At 33.5% G+C, this 12,716-nt stretch overlaps 1 protein-coding gene and 1 non-coding gene across 2 annotated transcripts; one reads left to right on the top strand and one right to left on the bottom strand.

Annotated features, from left to right (window-relative positions):
* Positions 1–2,593: 2,593 nt before the first annotated feature.
* Positions 2,594–2,701, bottom strand: LOC122277885. Its single transcript, XR_006229193.1, has one exon. It is a non-coding gene; the product is annotated as a small nucleolar RNA R71 (small nucleolar RNA).
* Positions 2,702–10,399: 7,698 nt separating this feature from the next.
* LOC122276865 lies at positions 10,400–11,629 on the top strand. The gene has a single exon (XM_043086760.1). It carries the CDS (start codon positions 10,400–10,402, stop codon positions 11,627–11,629), a length of 1,230 nt encoding a protein of 409 aa, XP_042942694.1.
* The last annotated feature ends 1,087 nt before the right edge of the window (positions 11,630–12,716 follow it).

Below are 12,716 nucleotides of genomic sequence, written 5' to 3'. Positions count from 1 at the left end.
AAATTTGAGAGGGAACTAAGGCCAGTCCATGCTATTAGAGGTGTAATCGGTTCGGTTCGGTTTGGTTTTGAACAAAATTTAGGACCGAACCGGTATGCATCGATTTTACATTTTTCAAAACCAATTATGCACCGGTTATCCTACAAAATCGATATTCCGATTTTATCGATTTTCGGTCTGATTTTACTTATTTTAATGTACTATATTATATATTATATAATATAGTATATTATAGTATATAATACTATAGTGATAATATGTTGTAGTATATTATAATATATATTATAATTGTATTATAAACTATGATGATATATTATAATATAGAATATAATGATATATTATAGTATACTATAATATATAGTGATATAGTATAAGTATAACTATTAATATGCACTATATAATATTAGTATAACTATCAATATAATAAATAAAATGATATAATATTTTAAAATTTAATATTATATTAATTAGTAATTTATCATATAATACAAAACTATTTTATATATAATTATATATTATATACAATAAAAATAAATAAAATATATGTATAAACTGGTCTGGTTAGGTCCGGTCCAGTTTTAGAAAAAGGAAAATCAGAACTTGACCTATTGTGACCGGTTTTAAGAAAAATAAAACCGGTACCGAACCGAACCAAACCAAACTTAGGACTGGACCGATCCCACCGGTTTGGTCCGGTCTACCGGTTTATCGATTTATTTTTACACCCCTACATGCTGTAAAGTAACTAAGTCCATATCCATAATTGAAGCCCATTTAAAGAAGCTAAAACTTGAGAAGGCCACATGAAGGACTCAGCACAACCAAACTTGATAAACACATACGATTATTCTGAGGAATTTGGGAATCACGAGAAGCAGAAAAATGAGATAATTATGCATGATGGAGAAGCTATGATCCGTGACAATGAGAGAAGATTTTGGGTATAAAAGGAAGAGAAATCTTCAGGTGAAGGGGTCATTGAGTTTCCAACTATTTTTATTTGTCATTTTATTTCTCCTGCTTTGTTCAGATGGCATCTTTGGGATTTTTCTTATTTTCATTTTAGTATTTTACTAGCTTTTGATGAAGATAATCGGCTAAGCTTGAAGCTTGGGTTGTGGTAAAAATCTTCTTTTATTCTCCATTTTTACTGGATTTTTCATGTAGACATTTTAAGTTTCCTATTATTAAGAATTGGATTCCAAAAATTGAGGGTTTGAAAGATTTTCTTGCTCTTGTTCAGTTGTTGACATAAGGCACAATAGAATCTTGAATTAATCAAGGTTTCTTTCAACCGAATGTTAAAATCAAATATGGTTGTAGCTACATTGAGAAAATTTTCTAAGTTTTGGTACAAAGAACTCTGAACGTGGATTTCCATATTTTCAAGTTATTAACATCTTGATTGAGTTAGTAATTGATAAGAGGTACCCATAAATTCTTGTGAATTGCTGAACCAGAGGAGGAAATATTCCGCAACCCAAGTGTTTGTTAGATTGTCCTTATATTAGTTGTTTTTAAATCCTGAAAGTTTTCGTGGTCTGAAGTTAGTAAAATCCAATATTAAAACTGTTTTAGTTTTATTTGCCTACTTTCTTGAATACTAATTTTCTTTACTACGTATTTCAATTTTCTACCAACTGTGAATCCGAAATCCTCCATGCTCAACCATACATTACATTGACAGAAAATAATCCAGTGTATAAAAACATTAAAAACCACTTCCTTTTCAAAACGGGTTCTCCATTTGTTTGGTTCTAAATTTTTATTTTTCTTTATTTTGATTGTTTAAAATTTGTGAGATAGTGAAGAGTCTGAAACACATTTGTCTCTGTGAAAATGACCTTGAGATTTTCCTATTATTACGATTGATCCACTTCTACACTTGAGAGTGATAATTTGAAGACCATCAAGCTTTTTGCACCGTTGCTAGGACCACCGGTGTTTTTAGAACATTATCATATTGGGAAGATGTTTGTAGAGTTGTGAACCTCTTCACAACCTGTGTGATATCTTTTCCTCTCATTTTACTTGTTTGCATTTATTTTATTTTATCCTTTTTTTTCCTGCTGAATTTGCTTGTCTGGTTGGGCTAGAGATAGCACATATAAACTTGCTAGAAATGAATCATCAATCTCATCCTCAAGTGCATCTATTTCTCTTAATCTAGCATTTAAATCATTATTTGACATTTATAGTAACATGGCTAAAAATGAAGAACACAATGACAGAGAAATAGTAAATCCTAACAGGATACTTAGAGAATATTTGCAACCTATTAAGACTAGTCCACCCTCTTTTATCATTCAACCTTTGAATGCAAATAATTTTAACTTCAAACCTGGGTTGATTCCACTGTTGCCATATTTTCATGGCATGGAATCAGAAAACCCTAATTTGCACATCAAAGAGTTTACTCAACTTTCATGGATAGAACATGCACTGAAGAAATCATTAGATTGAAACTGTTCCCATTTTCTCTAAAGGACAAGGCTAAAACTTGGCTAAACTCCTTAAGGCCTAGGTCTATTGGGACTTGGCAGGAAATGCAAACTGAATTTTTTTAAAAAAATTTTCCAATGCATATGACCAATGCCTTAAAAAGACAAATTATGAATTTTGGTCAAAATGATGTAGAAACATTTTATCACTGCTAGGAACATTTTAAAGACTTATTAAATGCATGTCCTCATCATGGATATTAGGATTGGAGGGTCATAAGTTTTTTTCTATGAGGGTTTACAACAAAAATTAAGATAATTTGTGGAAACTATGTGCAATGGTGAATTTTTTAATAAAGAACCCTTGGAGGCATTTGAGTACTTTGACTACTTGTCTGAAACTGCTCAATTATGGGATATTTCTGAGGTGTATAATAGATCTGAAAATCAAAAAATTTCAAGTGGGGGTGGAAAGTATCTTTTGAAAGAATCTGATGATTTACATGCTAGACTTGCATTATTCTCTAAGAAGGTAGAATCTACAGAGCTTAAGTAAGTCAATGAGTTTACAAGTATGCAAAATGTAACATATATGAAGATCTAGGGCATGTGACTGGTGCATGCCGAACAATTCCTACTTTTAAAGAGGTTTTAGTTGACCAATCTAATGATGTGAATATAATTTCTAAAATTTTTTTGGATCATACTCTAACACTTGTAATCCAAGTTGGAGAAACCATCCTAATTTTGGTTGGAGAAATAAGTAGCCAGCACTCCTAGGACCTACTCAATATAACTCCTATTTAGTACCAACAGCCCCAGGACCTTCACAGTATGTGAACCACACACCTCAAGTGCAAAAGAAGAACTTGGAAGATACTATATAGCAGCTATTCATGAGCCTCTAGCAGTTCGTGCAAAATTAGAATACAATAAACAATTAAAATACATAAGCAATAAATGACATTAGCGGAACACTCACAAGAGTGACCACCTCCCTGAATGCTCAAGAAAAGGGGAAATTCCCTGCTTAACCACAACCCAACCCTCAAGGACTGAATCAGCAAATTCAGAGTAATGCTAAAAGTGCCAATGTCAAATTTGTCAAAGCCATCACAACTCTAAGGAGTGGTAAGGTTGTGGATATTCCTGCACATGGTGTAGCCAGCTTAGGTAAAAATTCTAACCTTTCCCAAGATAGAGGTGAGCCTAGCATGCTAGAATCTGAAGCAAATACATGCCCCACACCTGCCTCATTCCCACATAGATTGCTTTCTTTGCATAAGGAAAAACAGCATGCTGAAATTATGAAAAATTTTAGACAAGTTCGGATTAATATACCTCTTCTTGATGCTATTAAGCAAACTTCTGCTTATACTAAGTTTCTAAAGGATTTATGCACGGTAAAAAGAAATTTAAATGTGCAGAAAAAAAATTTTCTCACTAAGCAAGTCAGTGCAATAATTCAAAATCGCACACCACCCAAGTATAAAGACCCTAATTCACCAACTATTTCTTGTATCATTGGAAATGCAAAAATTGGCCAAGCTTTGCTTGACTTGGGTTCAGGGGTTAATTTGCTGTCTTTTAGTATGTATGAACAACTGGGTTTAGGAGAATTAAAGACCACTTCTATTATTTTACAACTTGCTGATTGATCCATCAAAATACCAAAGGATATTGTTGAAGATGTCTTGCTCCAAGTAGATAAATTCTACCACCCAGTAGATTTTGTGGTGTTGGACATGAAAGTAACTACCCATTCAAATTCTTCAGCACTTGTGGTTTTAGGGATACCATTCTTAACAACTTCTAATACCATAATTAATTGTAGGAGTGGTGTCTTAAATTAAGCTTTGGGAACATGACCTTGCAATTGAACATTTTCAATTTGTGCAGACAACCTAAAGAACTCGAAGATCTTCAAGAAGTCAATGTGCTGGAATCTCTTTTTTCTGAAAATTCTCTGCTAAATTATGATTGTAATGAACAATAGGAGGAATTAGAGAACTCCTTTGATTTTATTGAACCTGCTAATATTATGTCATCTATATATGCTGTAGAAAACTCCACTGAGGTGTAGTGGAAGCTCAAATTTGAGCCATTACCAACACTTCCAGCAGCATTAAAGCCTTCCACAGAAAAGTTCCCAGTGCTAGAATTAAAGCCCCTGCCTTTATAACTGAAATATGCTCACTTGGGTCCAGAAAATTCATTTCCAGTGGTAACTTCTTCTCAATTAACTTCCCGACCAAGACGATAAGTTACTAACCATGCTGAAACAACATAAAGCAGCCATTGGTTGGTCCATTACTGACGGAAGTAGTAAAAGCTGAGATTTTGAAACTTTTAGACATGGGCATCATATATCCCATTGCAGATAGCGAATGGGTTAGTCTAATCCAAGTTGATCCAAAAAAATTAGGGTCAATGTGATAGAAAATAACAAGGGGGAGTTAGTACTACTAGGGTGACCATAAGTTGGAGAATATGCGTAGACTATAAGATGCTCAATGCAGCCTCTAGGAAAGACCATTTCCCCTTGCCTTTTCTTAACCAGATTTTGGAAAAAGTAGCGAGACATGAGTACTACTGCTTCTTAGATGGGTTTTCTGTAGGGGTGTAACCGATCCAGTTTTGAATAAAATTTAGGACCGAACCAATATGTAATGATTTTGTATTTTTAAAAACCGATTATGCACCGATTACCTCCCTAAACTGGTATGTCCGGTTTTACCGGTTTTGGTCCGGTCCGATCCGATTTTTTTGTTTTAATATATTAAGTATATTAGTATTATTACTAATATATTTATCAAAAGAAATATATTGAGAATTTATTAGGTAATAAAATGTATTTAATATATATATTATATTTAAAACATATGAGCAAATAAATATTCATATTTAATATTAAAATGTTATATTATAAATTATAATATATTATTTCATACATAATTATATATATTATATGTAATATTAAAAATTAATAATATATATATAATATGTGAACCAGTCCGGTTTTTGTGTTGGAAAACATAAACCGATTTTAGACCGGATTTGACCGATTTTTAAAATGAAAGAACCGATTCCAAACCGAACCGGTCGAAAATCGGATCGGTCAAAAACCAGACCGAACCAACTGGTCCGGTTCGGTCTGGGCCGATTTTCCGGTTTGTCGGTTTATTCCTTCACCCCTAGTTTTCTGTGTTTTATCAAATAGAGATAGCCCCTGAGGACCAAGAGAAAACCATATTTACTTGTCCCTTTGGCACGTTTGCTTTCAAAAGAATGCCATTTGGGCTATGCAATGCCCCGACTACTTTTCAAAGATGCATTCTAAGCATCTTTAGTGATTTAATTGAGGAAATTGTAGAAGTATTTATGGATGATTTTTTTAGTTTTTGAAAAATCATTTGATGCTTGGTTGGCTAACTTACAAGTTGTTTTTACCAGATGTGAGGAAAACCAGCTACTATTGAACTGGGAAAAAGGCCATTTTGTGGAGTAGCAGGGCATAGTACTTAGACATATTGTGTCCTCACGAGACATTGAGGTTGATAAGGCTAAAATAGAATTAATTTCAAACTTGCATGCACCTAGGAATGTAAAGAATGTTAGGTCCTTTTTAGGCCATACTGGTTTTACAGAAGGTTTATAAAGAATTTTAGTCATATCTTTAAACCACTTTGTCAACTTCTCATGCATGATGTCAAGTTTGAATGGACCAATAAATGTCAAAATTGTTTTGATCAATTAAAATCCTTCCTCACCACTGCACCCATTGTTCAACCTACTGATTGGACACTTCCTTTTAAATTAATGTGTATTAGCGATTTTGCAGTAGGAGCTGCACTTGGGTAGTGCAAAAATAAGATGTCACATGTCATCTATTATGCTAGTAAAATCTTGAATGCTGCCCAAAGAACTACTCTACCATAGAAAAAGAACTCCTTGCTGTTGTATTTGCTTTGGATAAATTTAGATCATTTGCTTGGTTATTTTGTCACCATATTTATTGACCATGCAGCACTCAAATTCATCTTATCAAAAAAAGAAACAAAAACCAAGACTAATAAGGTGGATTCTCCTACTGCAAGAATTTGATCTCACAATAAAGGATAAAAATGGGGTGGAGAAAGTGGTAGCGGATCACTTGTCTCGACTTACATCTGAAAATTCTGAACACTTTCCTTTAATTTTTTATTATTTTCCTGATGAACAATGATTTTCAGTTGAAATTTTACCGTGGTATGTAGACCTTGTAAATTTTCTGGTCACAGAAAAAACTCCTCCCCGTTGGACTATGTAGGACATCAAGAGGCTGAAATTTGAAGCTAAGTATTTTTTTTATGATAATCCATACCTCTTTAAGTATTGTTTAGATCAGATTATTAGGAAGTGTGTCCCTAATACTGAAATTGTTGGTGTGTTGCTCTTCTGTTATTCAGAAGCTCGTGGTGGGCATTTTTCAGCCCACAGAACAGTAGCTAAAATCCTTCAAAGTGGTTTTTATTGGCATTCTATGTTTAAATATGCATATAGCTTTTGTAAGGCCCGTGAACCCTATCAAAAATTAGGGAGTATCATTAGGAGAAATATGATGCCTCTGCAGCCTATATTAATGACTGAAATTTTTGACTGTTGGGAGATAGATTTTATGGGTCCATTTCCCTCAACTTATGGCTATTTGTATATCTTACTTGCTGTCGACTATGTTTTTAAGTGGGTTGAGGCAATTTCTTGCAAAAATAATGACTATCAAGTGTTTTTAAAAATTTTAAAGGAAAATATTTTTGCAAGATCTATAATGCCTAAGGCCATTATCAGTGATAATGACATTCATTTTTGTAACAAGCATTTTTCTACCTTATTAAGGAAATATGGCATCCATCATAAAGTTTCCACACCTTACCATCCTCAAACGAATGGTCAAGCTGAACTAGCTAATAGGGAAATAAAAAACATTATTGAAAAAACAGTTAACCCTAACAAAAAGGACTAGTCATTGCGTTTAGTTGATGCTCTGTAGGCTTACAAAACAGCCTGTAAAACAATTCTGAGCATGTCTTCATATAGAATAGTGTATTAAAAGGCTTGTCATCTACTTGTAAAGTTAGAACATAGGGCATGTTGAGCTATTAAACAATTTAATTTCAACACTGACCATGCTGGTTCTATAAGAAAACTGTAGATGGCTGAGCTAGAGGAGCTTAGAATGGATGCCTGCAATAATTCCAAGCTGTCCAAGGAAAGGATGAAGAAATTTCATGATCAACATATCCAACACAAATCCTTTGAGCCTCAGCAACAAGTATTATTGTACAATTCTAGCTTACAATTGTTTCCTGGCAAATTAAGATCTCAGTGGAGTAGTCCATATGTGGTCAAAAGTGTATTTTTCCATTGTACTGTGGAGATTATGAATCCTCAAAATGACAACATGTTCAAAGTTAATGGTTAAAGACTCAAACCCTTCATTGCTAATTTCTTATCTAAAGAGTCTACTCTCCAATTGTTAGACACAAGTAATAATCAGTTGTAGAATCAAGTTGATTTAATTTCCTCACTTCTCACTTGTTTCTCCTATGTTTTTGTAGTCATTTTTTTCTCTGTTTTTTTTTTTTTTTTGGTTATCCCCTTCACAATTCAATCAAGTATGTTCTCTCACAACCTCTCTGCTGGTTGCTCAATTTCTTTTAAGTGCTTTTCCTCTCTTACATTTTTATTGTATTGTCTCATTGAGAACAATGCTACAGTCTACTGGGGTGGGAGGGGGGAGGGGGGGGGGGGGGAGAATTTAGTTTTCATGCCTTAGACACATTCAGGACAACATATTTTTTTTTTTCATTTTCTCTATGTCTTTGAAAGTGTTGTGAATTTAGTAGCAGAGCACCCTTGTTTCTGAACATGTAGTTGATTTGCTGAGGATATAAAACATTTAAAATTCAATTATACTCAAAAGTTAGGTCAAAAGGGAAGTTTATCCAATTTGTTTAGTTGCTTAAACCAAGGGATAGCAATTAAGATCTTACTAAGCGCACACACACATACTCAGAAGAATTAGAAAGATTCTAGTGTGCCATTACTTGTTGATTTACATTCTAGTTATGTGGGACTCCAATGAACCATATCCTAATGGCTTAAGAAGAAATATGATAAATCAAATGAGAAAATGGACAAGCCAGGGATTAAAAAAAAAAAAAACAACCTTTAGGTAATCTAGTCGTAAGGGCCGATTTGTGAAAGTGTGGGTAGACGTACATTTATAAATCTGATTCTCCCTAAAAATCCAAGAGGTGTGGCAACCTAGTGATAAGGGTTTATTAGTAAAAGTGTAGGTAGGTGGACATTCATAGGTTTGACTCCACTAGGAAAACTAAAAGAAAAAAAGAAAGAAAAAAAGAAAGAAGAAAACTCATACATAATTTTGTGTATTGAAAAGGCTGCCTATTAAGTGCAATGGCGTGAAAACTAACAATACAATGGTTTGAATTGGAGTAAAACCATGTGTTCATTCCAGATCTTCTGCAATGATTGAAACTTCTAATGTCTCTTGGTAGTCCACTCTAAAATTCTGACCCTAGCCCCACGCATTGAAAGAAACAATATTTTACTGTACTTGACCATTTTGGTTGATTGACTAAACAATGTATAAACCTTTTTATTGGCACTAAATTTCTTATCAATAAACTTCTGGTATTCTTAGCCTCAGTAAGTTTAGAAACATGGCATGAGCTCTTGGGTTTTAGTTGGGAACCCTCTTCCTTTTTGATCTAAATAATTTAATTTGCTAGGGACTAGCAAAAAGTTAGTTGCAGGGCTTAATAAATGGATAATTTTGTTGTTTTTAATACTCTTAACATAGTGGGTTGAGTAAACTTTATTTGTTAAAATAAAAGTATTAGTCAAACAATGTGCATTAACTCTTCCTAACTTGTGAAATGACCATTTACACCTTAAGTAATTATAAACTTCATGTTCTCCTATCAGAAGCACTTAACTCATGTGAATATGGTCTTATTATTATTCTTATCAACTGATGGGCTGGCTGGTGTTAATTACAACTTATAATGAGTTGTGCCCCAATGCAGGAGTGAAGCCAACGTGAGGATGCACAAGACTTGCGACTTGTTGAAGCAAAAATCTGAGAGGGAACTAAGGCCAGGTCCATGGTATGAAGTAACTAAGTCCATATCCATAGTTGAAGCCCATGTGAAGAAGCTAAAACTTGAGAAGGCCATTTGAAGGACTTAGCACTACCAAACCCAATAAACACATGCGATTATTCTGAGGAATTTGGGGACCACGAGAAACAAAAAATGAGGTGGTTAGAGCATTGCTAGTGGCCTCAACAAACTTTAGCTAAAATTTAGCTAAAGTTTTCACTTTTACAAATTTTAGCTAGCCACTTTTTGTAACACCAAATAATAGACTTAACAAATCTTTAGCTATTTTATTAAAATATTGATTTTGAACTTTTTATTAAATTTTAATTCTAATTGTAATTTGAATATGATTATATTAAATATTATGGTTGTATTAAAGTTTATTGCTGTATTAAAATTTATGGTTGTATTATTGTTGTATTAAAATTTATGGTTGTATTATTGTTATATTAATATAATATGGTTGTATTATTGTTATATTAAAGTTTATGGTTGTATTATTGATGTATTAAAATTTATAACGGCTATATTTTTCCAACGGCTATATTTTTTAACGGTTATATTATTCATGTATTATTTTTTTTAACGGCTATATTTTCCAACGACTATATTTTTTAACGGTTATATTTTATCAACGGTTATATTTTTTAACGGCTATAATTCTCCAACAGTTATATACTTTTACTATAAAATATAACATTTCTTCAACAATTTCATTCACTTCAACTCAAGTATCTCTTTGAAACCTTTTATTCTCATTTTCTCTCAATGGATCGTTCACTTTTTCACAAAATGACACTTATTGATTTAGATTCTGACCAAGAATTTGAGATAGCGAGGCAACTTGTTTTGGAAGGAGAAGGATCAAGCTCACATGGTTCTTCTAAAAATGCACATAGATTCATAAGGCGAGATCGATTGCAAGCCCACCAAAATCTATTTCGCGACTATTTTGCTGATCCTCCAATCTATCCTCACAAATATTTTCGAAGGAGGTTCCGGATGAGTCGTCCTCTATTTCTTCGTATCCAAGCTGCAGTAGAAGCCCATGAATCTTATTTTGTCCAAAGACGAGATGGTTTTGGAAGGCTTGGTTTTTCTTCCCTTCAAAAAATAACAGCTGCTCTAAGGATGCTTGCATATGGTGTCACGGCTGATTTTATGGATGAATATTTGAAGATTGGAGAGACTACTGCATTAAAAAGCCTAAAGATGTTTGTCAAAGCTGTTGTTTCAATTTTTTCTGAAGAGTACTTAAGAAAACCCAACAATGATGACATTGTTAGATTACTAGCAGTTGGTGAGAAACGTGGATTTCCAGGTATGTTAGGAAGCATTGATTGTATGCATTGGAAGTGGAAGAACTGCCCAACTGCTTGGCATGGTATGTATTCTGGTCATATCCATGAACCAACAATTATTTTAGAAGCAGTGGCTTCTTACGATCTATGGATTTGGCATGCCTTTTTTGGGTTGCCGGGGTCTCATAATGATATAAATGTTCTTGATAGATCATTTATATTTTCTGACCTTGCTCAAGGGCATACTCCGACTGTTAATTACATTATTAATGGTCATAACTATGCAATGGGGTACTATCTTGCTGATGGAATTTATCTGCAATGGGCAACATTTGTTAAAACTATCTCAGCTCCACAAGGAAACAAGAAAAAATATTTTACTGCAGCCCAAGAGTCCGCAAGGAAGGATGTGGAGCGTGCTTTTGGTGTGCTTCAAGCACGATTTGCTATAATTCGTGGACCTGCACGGTTTTTCCACATTGAAACACTTAATGAAATTATGATGGCATGCATAATTTTACATAATATGATCATTGAAGATGAACGGGCTGACAATGGAGAAGAAGAGTTCGAATATGAACAGTTGCCAGAAACATACAATGATCCAGTGTCAACCGGCCCTACGCCTGAATTTAGCGAGTTCATTCAATGTCATCATGCTCTTAGGGATAGAAGAATCCATTCTCAACTCCAAACATATCTCGTCGAGCACTTATGGTAACAATATAGTGCCGCATAAGACATGGTTGTATTAAATTTCTTGTTGTATTAAGTTTATGGTTGTATTAAGTTTATAGTTGTATTAAATTTCTTGTTGTATTAAGTTTATGGTTGTATTAAATTTCTTGTTGTATTAAGTTTATGGTTGTATTAAATTTCTTGTTGTATTAAATTACTCCATAATGATGAATATGAAGTGATTAATCTAACAAACATAAATATGAATTTACTCCATAATGATCAACCACCAAAAAATTATCGTCCAAACATAAATATAACATTACTCCATAATGGTCAAGCCAAAGTGATTAATCTAACAAACATAAATATGAAATTACTCCATAATGATCAATCAAAAAAATTATCGTCCAAACATAAATATAACATTACTCCATAATGGTCAAGCCAAAGTGATTAATCTAACAAACATAAACAAAAAATACAGCTAGTTTTTCCCAGCACGACTTGCAAGTATTTCCATTTGTCGTTGAAGATAATATTGTTGTAGCATTGGAGGCATGGCACTTGTATTTAATGTCATAATTCTTTCATCTTCTTTCTTTTCTTCAAGACGTGCTTTCACTTGTTGAAGTAGCACCTTCTCTTTTTGAATACGTAATTCGTCTTGCTTAAGACTCACTTTCTCTTGCCTAAGACACAACATTTTATTGTCATGATCACGTGCTTCTTGCATAAGCACAAGTTTACTCTTTCTAATTTCCGCCATCTCATTTAGTACCACAAGAGAGTCAGAGTTTGTCATTTCTTTTCTCTTTCGTTTCTCTTTTTCTGCTTTACGACCTATTGGTCGTTCCAAATTTGAAGATGCACAATGAAAATCCTCATCTTCGCCTAGATTTATTGAATTTGGTGTCGAATCATGTGAACTTGGTTTCTTCTTCGGCTTCACCATGTCCATATGTTCCACCCACTTTGGATGGAATCTTAACACCTGCCAACAATGATCAAAGTTAAAAGACTTCTTCTCTAACTCCAAGAACATTACCTTTGCCTTCCCGATCTACATACATAAAGGACCATGGTTCTAAATAAATAAGATTTAAAAAAAAAATAGCATGTTAAAAAAA

This window comes from Carya illinoinensis, chromosome 9 (assembly GCF_018687715.1).
Source record: "Carya illinoinensis cultivar Pawnee chromosome 9, C.illinoinensisPawnee_v1, whole genome shotgun sequence".
NCBI classification, from domain to species: Eukaryota; Viridiplantae; Streptophyta; class Magnoliopsida; order Fagales; family Juglandaceae; genus Carya; species Carya illinoinensis.
The sequence above is the reverse complement of the archived record's forward strand: the minus strand, read 5'-3'. Positions and strand labels throughout refer to the sequence as shown.